General features: G+C 40.2%; 1 protein-coding gene across 2 annotated transcripts in view; it reads right to left on the bottom strand.

Moving 5' to 3' along the window:
- NELL1 (neural EGFL like 1) overlaps positions 1–22471 on the bottom strand; it is an 854093-nt gene that overhangs the window by 350412 nt on the left and 481210 nt on the right. For both annotated transcript variants that reach the window (XM_066251133.1, XM_066251134.1), the window contains exon 14: positions 12041–12163. In XM_066251133.1, the coding sequence (XP_066107230.1) occupies positions 12041–12163 (123 nt within the window). The remainder of the gene's footprint in view (positions 1–12040; positions 12164–22471) is intronic.

Raw genomic sequence — 22471 nt, 5'->3', positions numbered from 1 at the left:
TGTTTATAGACTACATGTCAATATTATGAAACATTAAGACAAAAACGTTTTCAGGGATCATCTCATCCAGCCCTCATGACAGACACGATCGAAGACTTGGTCTACTGGCTTCTTACCGACAACAGCCCAGTTAGAGCCCGCCTTCGGCTCCAGGTTAACGCGGGACCGGGCAAGCTGATAAACACTTCCACAGGCAACGTCCACCTCAAGTCAGTGCATGCAGATTGATTTACAACAGTTTGCAAGGGTTTTCCCCACTTAGCCCCAAATGTCAAAACAGTTAGCAACAGCGATTGCCTATTTTCAACAGTACCTTAGTCTTTTTATGAAACTGTCAACAAAAACTAATTATAGATTGTCATTGCCCTCTAGCTTCCCTTTCTAGTTTCTTTACACTCTCTAGTTAGAATTAAAGAGAGCGAGAAAGAAAGCAAGAGGTAAATGAACAGGCAGGGGAGAGGAAAGAGTGAAATCATAAATGGGAAAGGAAGCCCTGGCCGGTTGACTCAGCGGTAGAGCGTCGGCCTAGCGTGCGGAGGACCCGGGTTCGATTCCCAGCCAGGGCACACAGGAGAAGCGCCCATTTGCTTCTCCACCCCTCCGCCGCGCCTTCCTCTCTGTCTCTCTCTTCCCCTCCCGCAGCCAAGGCTCCATTGGAGCAAAGATGGCCCGGGCGCTGGGGATGGCTCTGTGGCCTCTGCCCCAGGCGCTAGAGTGGCTCTGGTCGCAACATGGCGACGCCCAGGATGGGCAGAGCATCGCCCCCTGGTGGGCAGAGCGTCGCCCCTGGTGGGCGTGCTGGGTGGATCCCGGTCGGGCGCATGCGGGAGTCTGTCTGACTGTCTCTCCCTGTTTCCAGCTTCAGAAAAATGCAAAAATAAATAAATAAATAAATAAATGGGAAAGGAAAGGGGTAGAAACAGGGGGAAAAGATGAAGGAAAAGGAAAGGAGGGTGAGGAGGAAGAAACTAAAGGCAGGTGGACTAAATGGGTTAAATCAGATTCAACTACGTCTTATTCAAGTTTTACCTGTGAAACAGAATGATGCTATCAACCTCCCGGGGTTATGGTGGGAACTAAATGAGATAACATTTGTGAACACATCCAGCAAAGTGTCTTGCACATACATACTTGTGACTGTTGTTGAAGTTTAACTGGTATTTTCCATCCACATGAGAAACAACTCCTCACATGGGCATCAGCCACTAGGAAAGCCCATCTGAGAGAATTCACACTCGTTAGTTTTGTTTGAGAAACTGCTGCCTATAGTTCTGCTAGTTAATATAAGTGTGAAGAGTGTTTATTTCTACCCAGAGGTTGTCAATTCCATGAACAACACCATGTCTAAAAAAGAGCTTAGACATTAAAAAAATAAAAAGAAAATTAGTTCAAGTTGTCTGGTGATCCTTGTCCACCTCGCTCTGTAAATGTTTCAGCTACAGGTGGAAAAGGAAACTATAAATGCATGCCCTGCAACTGAGACACAAATTTGGGTACAGGCATACATCAGAGACATTGCAGGTTAGGCTCCAGACCACTGTAACAAAGCAAGTATCGCAATAAAGTATCTCAATCATTTTGCCAGTGGAGGGTCTTTCCTTCGTATCTTAAAAATGCAACCCCTGTGAAGTGCAATAAATCACAGTGCAGTAGGATGAGGTCTGACTGCACTTCAACCAGAAGGCTGAACTTCAAGCAACTCATGAACTGCCTCCTCCTTCATCACTGGACCTCTACTAACGCTATTTTCACTTCTTACAGCATTTGATACTTTAAAACTCATCAGTACATATTCCTGTAGTAATTCTTCTCAATAACATTGTTGGATAAACACAGAACGTTGTATGAACCCAATTTTACTATATAAAAATATAAAAGTTACAACTCAGCAGGTCTAAACCTCAACTCTCCAACCTGTTTGTCCAATTCTTCACCCACTTTGCACCACCTCCACAAGCAACATTTATAAAATACATGAGTTCCCTATCTTACTGAGGTCAACAAGACTGACCATGAGAATCACTTTAGGAAAACTGTATTTTTCCTAATTCATAACTTTCAAGGAAAGATGCATTTTCAGAGTCTGTGGACACCAGGAACATTATTGGAACTCATATTTTTTCCACAGTTGGACTTCCAATTCCACAAAGATGAACCAACCACTTATCACAATGGCATGAGCAGCTTAGCAAACACAAACCCACTGAACTAAGTGCAATTAATATTATTTGACAAGGCAACACAATTCTGAGAAAAATGCATTAAAATCAAATCCCTGTGCAGCTTCTTGGATTTATAGCATGAGCATGCAAGTACCAGCAACGGGTTTGGTAGTCCTAGAAACCCTACTAATGCTCACGGGTTTTTTTGGTTTGGGGTTTTGCTTTGGAAATAGCTTCAGCCTTCTTTTAAAAGCTGAGCATTGGTTTTTTCTTTGTTTGTTTATATAGTTTTTTCCTTATTTATTTTTAATTGAATTTCACTGAAGTAACACTGGTTAACATAAGTATACAGGTTTCAGGTGCCCAATTCTATAACACATCTCTGTACACCATATTCTGTGTGTGTCCCCCCGCCAAGTACTAGTCCATCGTCATTTATCACACTACACCCTCCTCTACCTCCAACCCACCTCGGCAATCGTCATTCTCTTGTTCATGTTACTCAGGTTTGGGGAGGGTTTAGTCCTTTTTTCTCTATCTTTCCACCTCTCTTACCACCACTACCAACAGCTGTCAGCCTGCTCTCTATGTATAAGTCTGTTTCCATTTTGCTTGTTAGTTCATTTTGTTTATTAGAGTCCACATATAGTGAAATCATATGGTATTTGTCTTTCTCTAACTGGCTTATTTCACTTAGGATAATGATCTCCAGGTCCTTCATACTGTTTCAAAGGTTCATATTTTCTTCTCTTTTTTTTTTGGATTTTTTTATTTATTCATTTTTAGAGAGAGAGGAGAAAGACAGAAAGAGAGAGAGAACAGGGTGAAGCAGGAAGCAACAACTCCCATATGTGCCTTGACCAGGCAAGCCCACGGTTTTCAACCAGTGACTTCAGCATTCTAGGTTGATGCTTTATCCACTGCGCTACCACAGGTTAGGCCATATTTCCTTCTTTTTATGACCATGTAGTTCTCTATTGTGTAAGTGAAACACTATGTTTTTTATCCATTCATTTAATTATAGAAACTTAGGCTGTTTCCAGATATTGACTACTGTAATTAACACTGCAGTGAGCATAAGGGTGCATATATTCTTTAGAATTACTGTTTCAGAATTCTTAGGATAAATTTTCAGAAGCAGAATAGCTGGGTCAAAAGGCAGTTCTATTTTTAATTTTTTGAAATAACTCCATACTGCTTTCCACAGTGGCTGCACCAATCTGCATTCCCACCAACAATGTATAAGGGTTCCCTTTTCTCCACATCTTCACCATCACTTGTTATTTGTTGATATATTGATGATAACCATTCTGACATGTGTGGGGTGATCCCTCATTATGGTTTAAATTTTTTCTCTAATGATCAGTGATGTTGAGAATCTTTTTCATATGTTTATTGGCCATCTGTATGTGCTCTTTAGAAAAGTGTTTATTCAGGTCTTTTGCCCATTATTTAATTGTATTGTTTGATTATTGTGCTGAGTGTTATAAATTCTTTATGCATTTTAGATATTAATCCACTATCAGATGTATCAGCAAATATGTTCTCTCAGTCTGTGGGTTTCATTTTGTTGATGGTTTCTTTGCTGTACAAAGACTCAGAAATTATCTGAAAAAATATTTCTATGAGAAATATCCAAGATGTTACTGTTAATGTTTTCTTCTAAAATTTTTATAGTTTCATATCTAATATTTAAGTCTTTAATCCATTTTGAGTTTATTCTTGTGTATGCTGTAAGAAGGTGGTGTAGTTGTGTTTTTTTTCCTGTATCTGTCCAGTTTTCCCAACACCATTTGTTGAATAGACTATCTCTACTCCATTGTATGTTCTTGCCTCCTTTGTCATATATTAATTGACCATATAGGCATGAGATGATTTCTGGGATCTCTGTTCTGTTCCATTGATCTATATGTCTGTTTTTATACCATTACCATGCTGCTTTGGTTACTATGCTTTGTAGTATAGTTTGATATCAAATAGGGTGGTTCCTCCAACTTTGTTCTTTTTTAAGATTGCTGTGGCTATTTGGGGTCTTTCATGGTTCCATATAAATTTTTAGAATATTTTTCTAGTTCTTTGAAATACAACAGATACCAATGGTGTTAATTCTTCCTATCCATGAACACGGTTTATAATCCCACTTATTTGTGTCTTTTTCAATTTCTTTCCTCAGTGTTTTTTACATCCTTGGCTAAATTCATTCCAAAGTATGTTATACTTTTTGAAGCAATTGTGAATGGCATTCTTTTCCCAGTTTTCCTTTCTGATAGATCATTATTGGTGTGTAAAAATGCAACTGGTTTCTGGATATTTATTTTGTATCCTGCTCCTTTACCGAATTCATTGATAATTTCTAGTAGTTTTTTTTTTTTGGTGGAATGTATAGTTTTCTCTATAAACAGTATCATGTCATTACAAATAATGACAGTTTTACTTCTTCCTTTCTAATTTGGATGACTTTTAGTTCTTCTTTTCTGATTGCTATGGCTAGAACTTCCAGTATTATATTGAATAAGAATGATGATAGCAGATATCCCTGTCTTGTTCCTGATCTTAAGGGAAATTCTTGTAGTTTTTACCTATTAAGTATGATGTTGGCAGTGGGTTTGTCATATACCATATTTCCCCATGTGTAAGACCCTCCCATGTATAAAAGACCTTAATTTTGAGGCTCAAAATTTGAAAAAATATATATTACATAAAGTTATTGAACTCAAGTTTTATTCATCATAAAATTCATACAACTCCTCCTCATCACTGTCAAAACTCCCATTCATTAGCTTGTCCTCACCTGTGTCTGATTACAAATCACTGTTTTCAACAATGAGCGCAAAAACAAGTGCGAAAAAGTGGGAAATGCAAGTAAAAAAAACCTATACCCACTGTATATAAGATGCACCCAGTTTTCAAACCCCCAATTTTTTTTGGAAAATGATGTGTCTTATACATGGGGAAATAAGTTATAACCTTTATTATGTTGAGGTATGTTCCCTCTATTCCCACTTTACTGAGAGTTTTTAACATAAATGCATGCTGAATTTATCAAATGCTTTTTATGCATCTATGGATATGATCATGTGATTTTTATACTTCATTTTGTTTATGTGGTATATCACATTTATTGACTTGCCAATGTATCAACATCCCTTTGCATCCCTGGAATAAATCCCACTTGATCATGGTGTCTGACCTTCTTAAAGGATTGCTGAAACCGGTTTGCCAATATTTTGTTGAGAATTTTAACATCTATTTTTGTTCATAGTATTTTCTTAAAATGCTTTGTCTATCTTTGGTATCTGCTGTTATATCTCCTCTTTCATATCTGATTTTATTTATTTGAGTCTTGTCTTTCTTTTTCTTAATGAGTCTGGTTAAAGGTTTGTGATTGTTGTTTATCTTTCCAAAGAACCAACTCGTGGTCTCATTAATCTTTTGCATTTTTTTTAGTCTCTACTTCATTTATTTCTGCTCTGATCTTTATTATTTTCTTCCTTCTACTCACTTCAGGCATTGTTTGTTGTTCAAATTACTTTAAATATAAGGTTAGATTGTTCATTTGAGATTTATCTTGTTTATTGAGGTAGGCCTATATTGCTTTAAATTTCCCTCTTAGAACTGCTTTGCGGTGTCCCATTAATTTTGGCTTGTTGCGTTCTCATTTTCAGTTGTTTCTAGATATATTGCGATTTGTTCCTTAATGATCACATTGTTAACACAGTAATTGTTTATTAACCTTTTGTTTAGCCTCCATGTTTTTGTGTGCTTTTTAGTTTTTTCCCTGTGATTGAGTTCTACTTTTATCCCATTGTGGTCAAAGTAGATGCTTGATATAGTAGATGCTTCAGTCTTCTTAAATTTACTGAGACTTGTTTTGGGTCCTAACATGTTGTCTATCCTAGAAAATGTTCCATGTGCACTTGAAAAGACTGTGTATTCTCCTGAATTGGGGTGAAATGCTCTAAATATTTTAATTAAATCCAGCTGATCTAATGTGTCATTTAAGGCTACTGTTTCCTTGTTGATTTTCTGTCTGGAAGATCTATCCATTGATGTCAATAGGGTGTTAAAAACCCCTACTGTGACTGTATTGGTGATTATCTCTCCCTTTATGTCAATCAAGATTTGCTTTACACATTTAGGTGTTCCTACATTGGATGAATAAATGTCTACAAAGATTATATCCTCTTGTTGGATTGCTCCCTTTCATTATGTAATATCCTTCATCTCTTACTATAGCCTTTGTCTTTGTTTTAATTTTTTTTTAAATTTAAGATTTTATTCATTGTAGAGAGGAGAGAAATATAGATGGGGGGAGAAGGAAGCATCAACTCCCATATGTGCCTTGACCAGGCAAACCAAGGGTTTTGAACTGGTGACCTCAGTATTCCAGGTTGACGCTTTATCCACTGTGCCACCACAGGTCAGGCTATAGCCTTTGTTTTAAAGTCTATTTTATCAAATATAGACAGCGTTTCTGTTCTTGTTCTTTCCATTTCCATGAAATATCTTTTTCTAGCCCTTACTTTTAGTCTATATCTTTTGTTTTGAAATGGGTCTCTTGTGGATAGCATATATATGTGGGTCTTGCCTCCTTATTCATTCACCTACCCTAGGTCATCTGATTGAAGCATTTAAACCATTTACATTTTAAGTGATTATTGGCCTTGGCTGGTTAGCTCAGTCAGTTAAGAGCATCATCCCAAAATGACAAGGTTGCAGGTTTGATCCCCAATCAAGGCACACACAGTAAGCAACCATTGAGTGTACAACTGATTGGAACAACAAATGAATGCTTCCCTTACCCCTCCTCTTTTTCTCCCTCACCCCTCTCCTCTCTCTTCCTTCCTCTCTCTGTCTCTTAAAAAAAAATAATTAAGCCTTGGCTTGATAGCTCAGTTGGAATGTTGTCCTGGAGTGTGGAGGTTGCTGGTTTGATTCTCCACTCAGGGCACATATAGGAGCAGCTTGATGTCCCTGTCTCTCTCTCTCCCTACCTCTCTCAAAAATAAATAAATATATACGTGCATAAAAAATAAAGTGATAATTGATAGGTATATATTTATTGCCATTTTATTCTTTTAACTGTACTCCTCTGTTTTGTTTTTTTCTTCTTCTTCTTCTTAACATTTCTCATAATTCTGGTTTGGTTGTAACAAACTCCTTTAACTTTTTCTTGTCTGGGAAGCTCTTTATTTCTCCTTCAATTTTAAATAATAAGCTTGCTGGGCAAAGTACTCTTGTTTGCAGGTCCTTGCTTTTCATCACTTCGAATATTTCATGACAATCCCTTTTGGCCTGAAACATCTTTGTTGATAAATCAGCTGACAGACTATGGGAGCTCCTTTGTAAGTAACTAACTGCTTTTCTCTTTCTACTTTGAAGATTTTCTCTTTGTCTTTAACCTTTGCCATTTTAATTATGATGTACCTTGGTGTGGGCCTCTTTGGGTCCATATTGTTTGGAACTCTCTGCACTCCCTGGACTTGTATGTCCTTTTCCTTCACCTGGTTAGGGAAATTTCTGGTCATCAATTCTTCAAATAAGTTCTCGATCCCTTGCTCTCTATCCTCTCCTTCTGGTACCCTTATGATATGGTTGTTGTTATGTTTCACGTTGTCCCAAAGTCTCCTTAAACTGTCCTCATTCTTTTTCATTCTTTTTCTTTTTTGCTGCTATGATTGGGTGCTTTTTCTACCTTGTCTTCCAAATCTCTGATTCAATCTTCTACTTCATCCAACCTACTGTTTATTCCTTCTAGTATATTCTTCATGTCTGATATTATATTATTCATTTCTGACCAGTCTCCTTTTATGGCTTCTATTCCTGTTTTGTGCTTGCTATCTCTTTGTTGAAGTTCTCACACTGTTCCTTGAGCATCCATATAACCATTATTTTGAACTCTGTATATGATAAATTGCTTATTCTCATCTCAGTGAGCTCTTTTTTCTGGAGATTTTGCCTGCTTTTTCATTTGGATCCTATTTCTTTTTCTCCCTATTTGGCTGCCTCTTTGTGTTTGTTTCTATGAATTAGATAGATCTGCTATGACTCCCAGTTTTGTGGGTGACCTTATGTAGTAGGTGTTCTGCTGGGTCCAGTGGTGTGGCTCCTTGATCACCTGAGCTGTGTGCTCCATGGATGTCCCTGTGTGGGTTATGTGGGCCATCATCGTGTAATTGAGTCTTGGTTGCTATTGTCTCATTGTGTGTGGGATTAACCCTCTGGCTGACTGACTGTGAGGCTCTACACTGACCGATGTGTGCAGTCTGCTGCACAGGTGCTGACTACAGGAAGCAAATTCACCTCAGCTGGGTTTGGTGCCTGAAGAGCTCTCCCTTTGCACATGCTGCCTGTAAAGCTAATTGGATCCGTCTCTGATGTTGTCTGAGGTTGGCCACTGGGTATCTTGGTCCTGGGCCTCTTGGGAGGAAAAACTTGATGTAGTTCAATATAAGACAATGCCTGTGACTGTCCCTCAGGCACCTACTTGGGGCTATAAGTGATTCACAGTTTGTGGCAGTCTCTGCTGGGCTCAGGTGCACGTGGGAGAGACCAAGCTGAACATCAAGGCCAGCTTTTACCTTGCACAGGGGCAGGTCAGCAAAATTCACAAGACACTTAAGAGATCTGTCTTCAGCTGCATCCATCTGCTGTCTGCATGTTAGGCTCTGTCACTGAAAGAGCCTCTGGTGGAATTGGGAGACAGAGTTATTGGATCTCCCCTGATGGGGGGCACCAGTCAGGCTTCAAGGAAGGTGGTGGGTGTGGCCCGATTCCCAGTGTCACAGATCTCAGACTCTTCTGGATTTTGCCCTGACCTCAGGAGGGTGGGGACAATAGGAGTCGGGAAGATGGAGCCTTAGAGCTGGGGTGTGGGTCTGCTGGCAGCTAGGAGTGTAGTTCTATTATATCTCCTGGGAGGGGGAAGCACCAGTCAGATTCATAGGAAAGTGAGGAGAATGGTTCCCACCTCAAAGCCAGAAAACTGAGTCACTGTCACTCTTTGAGTCTGTCCAGACCTCTACTCCCCAGCCAAGGCTGATGACTGCTCAGCAGGGCATAGTCTCTTTATGGTGGGACAAATTTCTTTCCATCAAGCTGATGCCATACAGAGGGGAGTGTCGCACTCAAGAATGATAGCGACTCCGGTATGGGAGAATAACTCCATTCTGCTGGCTGTCCTCCTGTGTCCTCCCCAGAGCCACAAACAGCAGACTCTCCTTATTCGACTCTAGTCACTCAGCCCTCCCTCCACCAGAGCCCAGAATAAATGGCTGTGCATAAGATTTTTGCATAGGCCCTTTAAGAGGGTACCTGAGTCTCTGCAGACTCCCCTTTCTTCTGGCAGACAGAAATGTCACTGCTTTTCACAGCCAAACGCTATGTGAGAGCCTCTTCCCAGCTCTGGTGCTCTGGGGTGAGGAGCCCAGCTTGGGGTTTAAATCCCTTCCTGGACTGCCCCTCTTCAAATTGTGGGGAATTCCCCCCACAATTGAGATAGCCCTCCAGAACTTCAGCCACAGAGTCAGCCCTTTTCATGTCTCCATGCTTCCTACCAGCCTCAAATAGGCTTTTTCTGTGAATACTTGGTTACAAGAGTCCTCTTCATTTAGCCAAGTTGGTTTTTCAGGATAATTGTTCTTAAATTTAGTTGTAGGCCCTGGCCGGTTTGCTCAGTGGTAGAGTGTTGGCCTGGCGTGCAGGAGTCCCGGGTTCGATTCCCAGCCAGGGCACACAGGAGAAGCGCCCATCTGCTTCTCCACCCCTCCCCCTCTCCTTCCTCTCTGTCTCTCTCTTCCCCTCCCGCAGCGAGGCTCCATTGGAACAAAGATGGCCCGGGAACTGAGGCTGGCTCTGTGGCCTCTGCCTCAGGTGCTAGAATGACTCTGGACGCAACAGAGCGACGCCCCAGATGGGCAGAGCATCACCCCATGGTGGGCGTGCTGGGTGGATTCCAGTCGGGTGCATGCGGGAGTCTGTCTGACTGCCTCCCCGTTTCTAGCTTCGGAAAAATGAGAAAAAAAATTTAGTTGTAACTCCAGTTGGTCCTGGGAGGAGGTGGTTTTATCATCTGCCTACTCTGCCACCATTGTGGATCTCAGCACTAGTTTCTTTCATTGCCTCATGGAACTTAAGCACACTAATAATACAGGTTTCAATTCCCATGGTAAGAGATGCAAAAAATATCGAATTTATAACAATAAGTGAATACTCTTTCATATATACACCCACCCATGGGGAAGATAGTGAACAGCTTGCATGTGTCCAGTTGCTATGCATTATGTGCACAGGTATTTTGAAATAATAAATTAGATGTGTGAGGATGCTATGTGTATTGTCCTATAATTTGATTTATTTTTCTTCTCAAAAACCTGGAGGACTCTCAGTGCATGTGTATGTATGTATGCATGTGCATATATGTATGCATGTGTGTGCACATACCTATACTCAGAGTTTCTAACACTTTATTCTATTCCATCCAATGATGCGTCAAAAAAAATCATATCATTTCACCACTGATGAATATCTCGGTAGTTTCTTGTTTCTGAGGAGTGCAAACAGTACTGCAAAAACATCAAAGGAATCTACAGAATTCCTACAGTACTCCTCAGTTTGATGAATATTGATAGAATTTCTTAAACTGCCACTAGAATGTTTGACCAATGTACATTCTCCATCACATGTGCAGCTGTTTACCCCAAGTTCATCAACAGAATAAATCCAATCTTTTAAAATTACCCCCAACCTAATGCACAAATAGGTGACTTACTCATTGTACATTATTTCTCTCTCGTCATCAGCATGCCCTCTCTGTAGAGGATAGGAACTGTGTGTCCTTGGGGAAGCACTTAACCTTTCTGTGTCTCAGTTGTCTCACCTCTAAAATGAGGGTAATAATAGGCCTAATCCATGGATTACTGTCTGGGCTACTGTGCACATTTTGCTTCTTTTCCAATGTGATTGTGTCTTCTTCCTCTTCGGTTGATTCAGTCAGTTAATACATATTGAATGAGGGCCCGCAATATGCCAGGCACCACTCCAGTTGCTGGCAGCAAAGCAAGGAGACAAGACCAAGTGGTTGCTTCCTGGAGCTTATGTCCCAGTGGGGAAGCAGACGCTACAGAAACACATGAATGTGTAATGTTCTATCGGGTTGTATTAGCGGAGAAAAAATAAAGTAGGGCACGGAGCTAGGAAGTGATGGGGGTGTTATTTTAAATAGAATGGTAAAGGAAAGTGTCTGTGAAGAGAAGACACTGAAAGAAATGAGCATTGACGCTGAGGGGACAACAGGCACAGAGTTCTGCTACAGGAATGCGGTTGGCATGTCCAAGGAATAATGTGGTGATGAAGAAGAGGTGAGGGGGAGAGAAAGGAGAGAGGCCAGCTGAGAGGAGCCAGGGATCTGATGCTGAACTGAAAGGAGGAATTTGAATTTTATGCTAAATGTAGATGGAAGTAAGGGCCCTGGCCTCTGGGTTGCTGACCTGCTACAACCAGAGAAACAGGCTGAAACTGTAGGCTCCCTCCTGGAGCAGATACCTGGAGGTTGACCATGAGCCTCTGAGCAAAGCCTTACAGGAAACGGAAGCAGTCAGAGCATCCTTCACAAACTCAGGCTAAGAGGCAAAGCTGAACAGAGTCATCAAGTCATGAAACCATGCCCCGGACTTCCCCACACACAGATTTTTCATTCAACCCAAAAGGTACACTCTCAGCCTTCCTTCTCTGACGCAGTGTCCTTGCCAGCTGACAAACCAGGCACAGGAACCCTGACCGTGCTGGGCCACCAGAACAGGGAAAAGAGTCTGCCACGTGAGGACCGAGAGCCCAGGCAGGATGGCAGCTCACAGCGCACCCTGGGGCCGCAAGCCTACCTTTGCAGATGGTCCCGTTCCCCACGTAGCCTGGTTTGCAGGTGCAGCTGTGGCCCTGGATAGTGTTGGTGCAGATAGCATTCTCATCGCAGCTGTGCTCCCCGCTGCCACATTCATCATGCTCTGTTTACAGGGTAGGAAAGAAAGACAGACAACTTTTCTTAGGTTGGAATCACTCATGTTGAAAAATAATTATCTGGAACCACCCCCCCCCCCCCGAAATAGGAATGACAGTGAATAGCATGGATTTGGGGCCTTACTGTGTGTGCCACGCCATTTCTATGCCTGATTGCTGAAATCTCAACACTGAAAGATGGATGTTATTTATCCCACTTTGCAGGTAAAGTAAATGAGTGTGAGAGAAGTCAAGCAACTTATGTACATCTCAGGGCTGGTATGTGCTTCTCTAAGGTCATTGCTTTGTCCACATTCTGCAAAGGTTTCTGCAGAGGTGCCAAGGCACTGGTTCTCACGAGGGTGGGGGGCAATTTGGGGTCCTCTCTACCTCTTGAGACATTTGACAGTGATCTGACAATGTTTTTATTATTATTATTCGGCATAAAAGATGCCACTAAAATCTCGCAGGCAGAGGCCAGGGATGCTTGCTAAGCATCTTACAATGCACAGGACAGCCCACTGCAACAAAGAATTCATCAGTGCAAAACGTCAATGGGGCCAAGGTTGGGAAACCCTTCCTGTAAGGTTAGAAAGGGAAAAAGAAACAGACCTACACGAGAGATTTTATAGCTTCTTTAGAACAAAGAGGGTGACACTGAAAAAGAAGACAGTTAATATAGCCTGGCAAAGGGCCACTGACCAACAGGTATTTTTCAAGGACTGGCACTGATCACAGGGAATGTTGGCCAGCACGAGACTGATCTCAGTAGAAAAGTCATTTACTCACAAGACTCTCTTTTTTTTTTTTTTTTTTTTTTAATTTTATTTATTCATTTTAGAGGAGAGAGAGAGACAGAGAGGAGAGAGAGACAAGGGGGAGGAGCTGGAAGAATCAACTCCCATATGTGCCTTGACCAGGCAAGCCCAGGGTTTCGAACTGGCGACCTCAGCATTTCCAGGCCGATGCTTTATCCACTGCGCCACCACAGGTCAGGCCAACAAGACTCTCTTTAAGTACTTCCAGAAGTTTAACTCCAATTGTCCATAGAACACCTTTACATAAGGTTCAGAATTTAACCTCTGTGTTAAATGTATATAGAAAAGGCGGGGCCAAAGTAGGTTTATAGTTATTCACATGGAAAATACTACAATAATTAATAAATAATAACACAAGAGTAATCTCTGTCCCACATACTAACAAGTGTAAATCTACCTTTGCCGCACGCTGTATATTCAAATAGTGGGGACATTTAATCTACAAGATGTGGGGGGGGAGGGAATCTAACACTACAACCTGGACTGAGAGATTCCAAGTTTGAAATCAAGATTTCACAGATAACTACACTTTCTGCTCATAATCAGAAAGTTTAAAGTCATCTAAATGACTTCTCTGTAAAAAAAATATACAATATGGGAAAGTTTATGCCCTTTAATCCCTTTTAACATCTGCTAGTACAACCTTTTAGAAATTTTAAGAAAAAAAAATCAACTAGGGTTATTAAATTACAAAAGGTTATAAAACAAGAGTTTGAAATCCCAAACCAAAGAAATGGACAAAAGTAAAAATTCAATACAGTTTGTTAACTGTCATGTTTTGTTAAGTCAATGTAGCAATTGACTGAAATATCATCTATATTCATTAATTTTTATTCTGAATTTCCTGCCTGAGACCCAATAATGAAAAAGGTTAAATTCTGAGAAGGAGAGCTGTTTTACTCCCACATATGCTGTACAACTAAAATACACACATACGTAAGGTTGATTTAACACCTTTGATTTTTCCAAAGAAAAATCCGTTTAGGCCTTAAGACCAACACCAGTTGTCAGTGACAAACGTGCCCAGGCTAGCAAGCATTGAGAAAGGAAGAGATTTATGAGGACACATGTGTATTCTGTGCTATAGTGATCTCCAGCAAACCCCAAACATAGTATAACCCTGTGGCTAGCTGATCAAACTTACAGATCTAACAAGCACCTGGCATGAGCAGGTGTAATACCAGCTGATTTTAAGGACAAATAAAAAAGGTCTAAGAATATAGACTTTGACTCCAAGAGCTTTCCCACCTCCTTACTTAAATTCACTTATAAATAATTATCAGTGTCTGTACTGGGAATACTAAAATGAGTAGATATGATCTTGGCTCACGTGAACATTTTAATAGGGGCCACCAGACGGCAATATGTAACACAAGGGAAGAGAGATAGGAGTTGTAAGTGGGTGACCTTATATTTTATCACACAAATAAAACATATTTTAGAGTGAAAGGGGGTTTTGCTCATAATTATATTGGGATAATAGGCATAGTTCAGAATGACCTGAGCAAGCTGCAAGTGTGGTCTTGCCAGATAAGAGGAACGAAGATGAACTAAGAGTTCACTGCAGGGAAGAAATTTCTGTTAATAGGGAGAAGAGTCTTCTAGCAAAACATAGTATTTAAACAAGTCTTTAAAAAATGGTCACGATTTTATCAGCCAGAAATGCCCATGAAGGGCACCTCAGAAAAAAGAACAGTGTGAAGAAATGTACTATTTTACACCACATTCCAATGGACCCATCCTTACCTACCTAGTCTTTCTCTCAGTCTTTTGTTGAGAAATACTTGACAAACAAAATTCTAAGATATTTAAATGTATAAAGTGATACTTTGATGTATGTATACATAGCAAAGGGATTCTCCCCCTTGAGCTAATTAACACATCCATGGTTAAATACAGTAGATTGCCTCTCGCAAAATCATTAAAGCAAACTCTCTTCTTTGATGAGGTGGCCCCCTCACAGTCCTGCAACTGCATGAGCTCATTCTTATCTTGTCACATTGTTTCCCTGACTCAAAATATTCTCTCCGGATGTAGAAGGAACACCTGTGCGCCAGCCTGGCTTCACAGACCAATCCATACCCACCCTCTTGTCGTGAAGCTTTCTTCACACACTCCCCAAACCACATGAATGTTACCATCTTGAAACTTCTATTAAATTTAATATCTTTACCTCTTTAGAGGCAATCGTAGTATAGGGTGATATTTATGAGTTTTTTCATTAATGTGTTATATCTAATGAACTTTGAAGAAAAGAATGACAGCATATTTTCCACAACACTGCCATTACCTGACATTTTCTATAACCATCACTACTTTATGTAATGGTTCTGAGCCTTAGAGAGCTCCAAGCATTGAGCTAGACCTTGTACAAATATCATGTGACTACCCCAACAATCATAAGTTTTCTCATTTTACAATGAAGTACCTGAGACAAAACAACATTAAATAACCTACCTAAGATCCCAAAACTAGGAAGTAGGGGTGCTCAGATGTGTGACTCTGGACACCAGGGTGACCACCACATCACTGGGCAGTTGAAAGCAATTTGGGTGTAGCTGAAGCTAAGCCAAGACAAGTGGGAGTGATTCCATAACACTAAAATGAAGACTTTCTTTCTCTATACTGGACCCAAATTCCTGCCTAAGAACTGACCTATCTCCAAAGGTCACTCAATAGCTATGTGAACTTGAGTCACTCCACTAATTTATGTCTTAGTTTCCTAATATGTACAATGTGAATTATAGTAGAACCTATCTCCCCGGTGGTCGTGAGAATTAAATTGACCCCTACTGGTAAAATACTTATTACAGCACATTGCAACTAGTAAGTGCTCCTTGAGTGTAAGCTATTTTATTGTTGTTGTTGCTACTGCCATGACTACCACTAGTAGGACCACTACTACCAGTAGGGCTACTATTGCCATTATTATTACAATTACTTGGGAGCAGACTTAATTGTTGAATGGTAGTAAAAATTGGTTAAGAAAGCTTTCTCTTTTCTTTAGAGGCTGGTAGTTCAGGCAGAAAGGCTGTGAATAAATAGGCTTTTGAAGACAATTAGAATACCGCTCTGAAGATCCAAAGAAGCATTTGCTTTGATTACATTATGGTCCCCAAGAAATAAAACTGGATTGGGAAGGCGAAGGATGTATGCTTAAGATTGTTGATGTATGACCTGAGTCTGATTATAGCACATTTGGAGGGTCAGCCTCTCAGGACAAAGGATAATGATGATAATTACTGTTATGCTGGCTGATATTTATTGAGCACTCGTGAAGCACTGTCACTGTCAGAGTTCCTTTCTCCTTCCTCTTCTTTTCTCTTTTACAGGATAGGTCAGAAGGACTCTAATCCACCTCTGTGACATCGTAATCAATTCTAATCAATAGCCATTGTCAATTAACACACAGTTTTCCTTAGAAAACTAATCAGGACCCAAGCAAGCTATTAAAACAGTCGATTCAGCTGTGGCTGCCAATGCCCCGTGCTTTGGGTCTGTCTGGCTTGTGGCTTTCCTTCTTTTAAAGAAAGCTCTTTTGTATTTTACAAAATTGTTACAGTAACCTCACTGGGATATGCCAGGCAGGTCTGATAAGGTCGTATTTTACAGATGAAGAAATTGGGGTTTGGAATATATGGAACGCTTTTCCTATAAGGACATAGATAATAAGTTTTACAATAAGATTGACATCTGGAACTCAAACTCCCATTACCTCACTCCTTCTCCTCCTGCATTCTTTACAAAAACCCACTTTATTTTGTGATCAAAACAAAATTTCTACAATGCTGGCCACAGTGTTGGTAGTATTTACTTTAAAAAAAATGATTACAGACTTACAGGAATTGCAAAAGTAGTACAAAGAGTCTGTTGTGTCCTTCACCCAGCTTCCCTCAATGCCATCTTATATACCTGCGGTCCATTATAAAAACCAGAAAACTGACATTGGTATGTTACTATAAACTAGTCTACAGAGCTAATTCAGTTTACACTGTTTTTTAAACTGTATTCATTGTGCATATAGCTATGTGTGGGTGCATGTGCAGAGTTCTAAGCAATATATTCTTATGTACAATTTGTGTAACCACCATCACAATCATGCTCTTTGTGTTTGCACCCCCTCCACATTCCCTCACCCCTGTCACCCCCAATCCCTGTCACTGTCAACTACAGATATGTTCTCTAGCTCTTCAGTTTAGTCATTTAGAGAATGCTATATCAGTGGAATTATACAGTAAGTATATTTTGGGTTGTCTTTTTCACTAAGCCTAATGTCCTTGAATTTCACCCAGATTGTTCTTTGTGTGCATAGTTTCTTCTTTTTAATGCTCTCTAGTATTCCATTGTATAAACATACCACAGTTGGCTCAACCATTCACACAACTGAAGGACACTTGGAGGGCTTCCAGAATTTTGCTATTCCGAATAAAGTTACTATGAACACCTGTGTACAGGTTTTCGTGTGAGCATACATTTTCATTACTCAGGAATAAATGTACAAAGTGTGATTACAGGGCCATCTGATAAATGCATTTTTAGTTTTTTAAAGAATGTCGGATGATTTTTCATCATGGCTGTACCATTTTACATTCCCAGCAGCACTGTATGAGTAATCGAGTTTCCTTACATAGTTGCCAGCATTTGGTATTGTCACTTTTAAATTTTAATCACGCATGTGTGTGCTGTGATACTGCATTGTGATCTTAATTTGCATTTTGCTAATACTTAATGATGTTGACAATCTTTCCAAGTGCTCATCTGCTATCTATATCTTTATTTTTGGTGAGATATCTGTTCATGTTTTCTGCTCATTTTGTCATTTTTTTCTGTTGAATTTTTTTTTTTTTTGTATTTTTCTGAAGTTGGAAAAGGGGAGGCAGTCAGACAGACTCCCGCATGCACCCGACCGGGATCCACCCGGCATGCCCACGAGGGGGTGATGCTCTGCCCATCTGGGGCATTGCTCTGTTGCAACCAGAGCCATTCTAGTGCCTGAGGCAGAGGCCACAGAGCCATCCTCAGCTCCCAGGCCAACTTTGCTCCAATGGAGCCTTGGCTGCAGGAGGGGAAGAGAGAGACAGAGAGGAAGGAGAGGGGGAGGGGTGGAGAAGCAGATGGGCACTTCTCCTGTGTGCCCTGGCCGGGAATCGAACCCGGGAATCCTGCACACCAGGCCGATGCTCTACCACTGAGCCAACCAGCCAGGGCTTCTGTTGAATTTTGAGAACTCTAAATATAAGGCTTTGTTGGACATATTGTGTGCACTTGTTTATTCACAGTCTATTGCTTGTATTTTGATACTTTTAGCAGTCTTTCCCAAAGCAAAATGTTTTACTTTTGACTAAAGTAAAGCTTTAATGTCATATCTAAGAATTCTTAGTATAACATTAGGTCTCAAAGATTTTTCTCCTATTTTTCCTAACAGTTTTGTAGAAAAGTCTATTTTCGTCCATGGAATTGGTTTTGTACCTTTGTCAAAAACCAGTTGGTTATACTTGAGTTGTCTGTTTTGGGGTTCTCTCCTCTTCATTGGTCTATGCATCTATTTTTTGGTCAATAACACAGCCTGGATTACTTTAGGTATACAGAAAGCCTTGGTATCACACAGAGCGATTCCCTCACACACCATATTCTTCTTTTCCAAAACTTAGTTATTCTAGTTCCTCTGAATTTTCACATAAGTATTGTAGATTAAGCTTCTCTACTTCTATACAAAATCGTATAGGGATTTTAATAGGGATGGTGTACAACATATAGATCAATTTGTGGAGAATTGACATTTTTATTAAAGTGAGCCAATTCATGAACACTATTTAATCATTCTTTGATTTTTTATCAGTGTTTTCTGATTGTCAGCATATAAATCCTGTATATGTTTTATTAGATTTATAACTAGGTATTTCACTTTACTTTGGAGGAACTGTATATGATGTTTTTAATTTTGGTTTCTATGTATCGTTTGCTAGTATATAACAATAACGTTGATTTCTGTGTATTCATTTTAGACCTGAGACCTTGCTGAACTCACCTATTCTATAACATTATTTTTTGTAGATTCCTCAGGATTGTCTACATAGCCCGTTATGTCACCTGTAAAAAGGACTAGGCTGGTTTCTTCCTTTCCGATTTGTATGCTTTACTTCCTTCTGTTGGCTTGTTGTGCTGGATCAGACTTCCAGCGCAGGTGGCACAAGTGTGGTCAGAGCTGCTATTACTGCTTTGTCACCAACCTTAGGAGAACGCATTTCAGTCTTTCCCCATTAAGTATAATGTTAGCTCCATCTTGTATGCCTGTCAATGCTGGGTGGAGGTGGAGGTTCCAGTCTCTGCAGGGCTCCACTGACAGTGAAGTTAGGAGAGAGTGGAATGCCAATTACCTTGGCATTGCAGTGCCCACTCAGTCTACACGCTGCTGGGTGCAGTGGAGCCTGCGCTCCACGCTGGGCCCCTCAGACGCTAGTACGGAGCGGGAATAAGTGCTTGGCCTTCTTCTGCCAAGCAGGCTTTCTATGAACATATGACAAAAGTAGGATAGGCGTTTTCAGAAAGGTTTTCTGTTCCCTAGGCCTCCCCTTTCCTAGTTCTTTCCCGAGGAGGAGTGGAGTTGGATTTTTTGGAGCTTTCCCTCTCCATGACTATGGGTGGTTTCAGGATGCAGGTTTCTTTGGCTCCCCATGGGGAGCTGAGAGGCAGAAAGAAGGGGGAGCTCACACCTTGTTGTTCCTCAAGGCCCAAGTGCCCCAGTAGTCCACCTTCTTCTTTTCACCTCTCAGAGTCTTCCTGGGTACTTGCTGGGTTATGCCCCAGAGGTTTTTACAATAGTTGCAAGGGGAGGATCTGGGAGGAATGGAGCTAGTCCATCTTGGCTGGAACAAAAGTCTTCAATGTATTTAATTTTAAAGAAACTAGTCACAGCTGCTTTTCTAAATAGCTAATAATTGGGATTTTTCATAAATATACTAAAAATACATTTATTAATTTAGCACATTTATTGAGCAAATATCATGAGCTAGATGCTGCTGTAAATGTGTTATAGCATTTATATGGGTTGAGTATTATTATCATCTCTATTTTCTAAGTGAAGAAATATAAACTAAATGGTTGTAAGTGGCCCAACATTACATGGTGGTAGATTGAAACCAAGGCAGTCACTGTCAGACCACGACAGAATTCTGAAGCCGTATCATTTTTAGTCATTCTTGAAATCAATTTCTTATATTAATCCATCTCCAAGACTTGTTGATTTTTCTTCCTAAGTATTTTTCAGATTCACTTCTATGTCTCCATTTCTATTTCCACCACCCACATCCAAGCTCCACTGTCAACCAAGCTACCATCACTTGGGTGACTGTGATAGATATCCCCTCAATAGATCCCTTCACATTTACTATTGCCTCATTCAATTTATTCTTCATATTACCCTTATAGTGATCTTTCAGGAATTCAAATGTGATCATCTTGTCATCTCTCTAAAACTCTTCAGTTACTTCCCACTGGTCTTACAATGTGGCTAACCATTTTCAATATGACCTCCTGGTTCCGTCCTAGTGTACCCCCCCCCAACTACCACAGTTCACTTTGACTTCCACCTGCTCCACTCCCACCCCACTGCCTTTATGGCCTTCCTCAAAAGGGCCTTGTTCTCTCGGGTCACAGGCACTTTCACACATTCTTCTCTCTCGGCCCAGGGAACACTTGCTTATCCTTGGTATCACAATTCCTCTCCCCAGAGAAAGAATGCCTGATTTCCCTGCTGGGGAAGCTCTCCCTGTAGTATGCTCATATAACCCCTAGCGCTTTTCTTTCAGGGGGCTAATTAAAGTTATAATTGTACATTTATTTGTGTGCATTTTATTAATGTTTATCTTCTTTACTGAAGCACAAATGAGGATAGAAAAAGCTGTCTTTCATTTCTTCATCCCTAGCCTCTAGCAGAGCTTATTAAACCTAGCAAGTGCCTAATTCAAACTTCCATTTATAAAAAGAAGAACCACAGGTAAGAAGAAAGGGAGAGGGCGGGGAAGGACAGAAGAAAAAAGGGAGGGAAGAACAGAGGACAAACAGGAAAGGAGAATGTCATAGTCTTTGGCATCCAAAGTTGCAGAGAGGTCAAGGAGAATTAAGACAAGGAAAAAGTAATTGAATCAGGCAGCTCCAGGAAACTCAGAAGCAAAGAGCTTATAAATGAAATATCAGGTCGTGATATGTTGATATATTTATCACAGTGACTTTGTGAGAGGAGGATAAAGACATACATTTAAGGATCTCACTTCAAGGTAGGCCAGTTTTTTCATAAAGAATTGCTAAAGACACAGTGCCTGGTCTACGGAAAAACATTTGAAATCATATAGCTCATTAGAGACTCGAATCCAAAATATATGAAGAGCCTTTACACCCCAGTCAGAAAAAGATAACCCAATCAAAAAGTAAAAAAAAAAAGTATTTAAATAGACATTTCTCCAAAGAAGATATACAAATGGCTAATAGGCACAGGAAAGGATGCTCGCAGCTTCAGGAACCAGGGACCTCCAGAGCAAAACCACTTCACACCCACTGCAATGATTACAAGTAAAAAGACAGACAATAAGTGTTTATGAGAACGTGGCGAAATTGGATCCCTTGTGCATCACTAGTAGGAATGTAAACTATCTGGAAATTACTTTCGCAGTTCTGTAAACTATTAATGACAGGGTTACCACATGTTCCAGCAATTCCACTCCTAGATATATACCCAAGAAAAATGAAAACACATGTCCACGCAAAGATTTGCACACATTCATGTCAGCATTATTCACAATAGTCAAACTGCAGAAACAATCCAAATATTCATCAACTGAAGAATGCATGAAGAAAATGTGATATAGCTATATCAGTGGTCGGCAAACTCATTAGTCAACAGAGCCAAATATCAACAGTACAACAATTAAAATTTCTTTTGAGAGTCAAATTTTTTACACATAAACTATATAGGTAGGTACATTCCTTATCGAGGTAGCGCCCGCATGTGGTATTTTGTGGAAGAGCCACACTCAAGGGGCCAAAGAGCTGCATGTGGCTCACGAGCCACGGTTTGCTGACCACTGAGCTATATAATGTAATATTATTCAGTAATAAAATGGACTGAAGTGCTGGTACTTACTACGACATGTATTATGGATTAACCTCAAAAGTATTTTGCTAAGAGAATTAAGTCAGTCACAAAAACCCACCTTATATGATGCCATTCACATAAAATGTCCAAAATAGGCAAATCTATAGAGACAGAAGTAGATGAGTGGTTACCTAAGGCTAAGCTGGAAGGAATGGAGTGTGACTGTTAATGGGTTCCAGTTTTCTCCTTGGGTGATGAAAATGTTCTAAATTTAGATTATTATAACAGTGTACAACTTTGAAAATATACTTAAGACCACTGAATTATACACATTAAGGAGGAAAGCCTTATGCTATATAAATTATATCTCAATAAAGCTATTAAAATGATTAAGGAGAAAGTTCTGA

Source organism: Saccopteryx bilineata, chromosome 1, assembly GCF_036850765.1.
Source record: "Saccopteryx bilineata isolate mSacBil1 chromosome 1, mSacBil1_pri_phased_curated, whole genome shotgun sequence".
Lineage (NCBI taxonomy): Eukaryota > Metazoa > Chordata > Mammalia > Chiroptera > Emballonuridae > Saccopteryx > Saccopteryx bilineata.
Note: the sequence above shows the minus strand (reverse complement) of the source record. Positions and strands in the feature narration are given on the sequence as shown.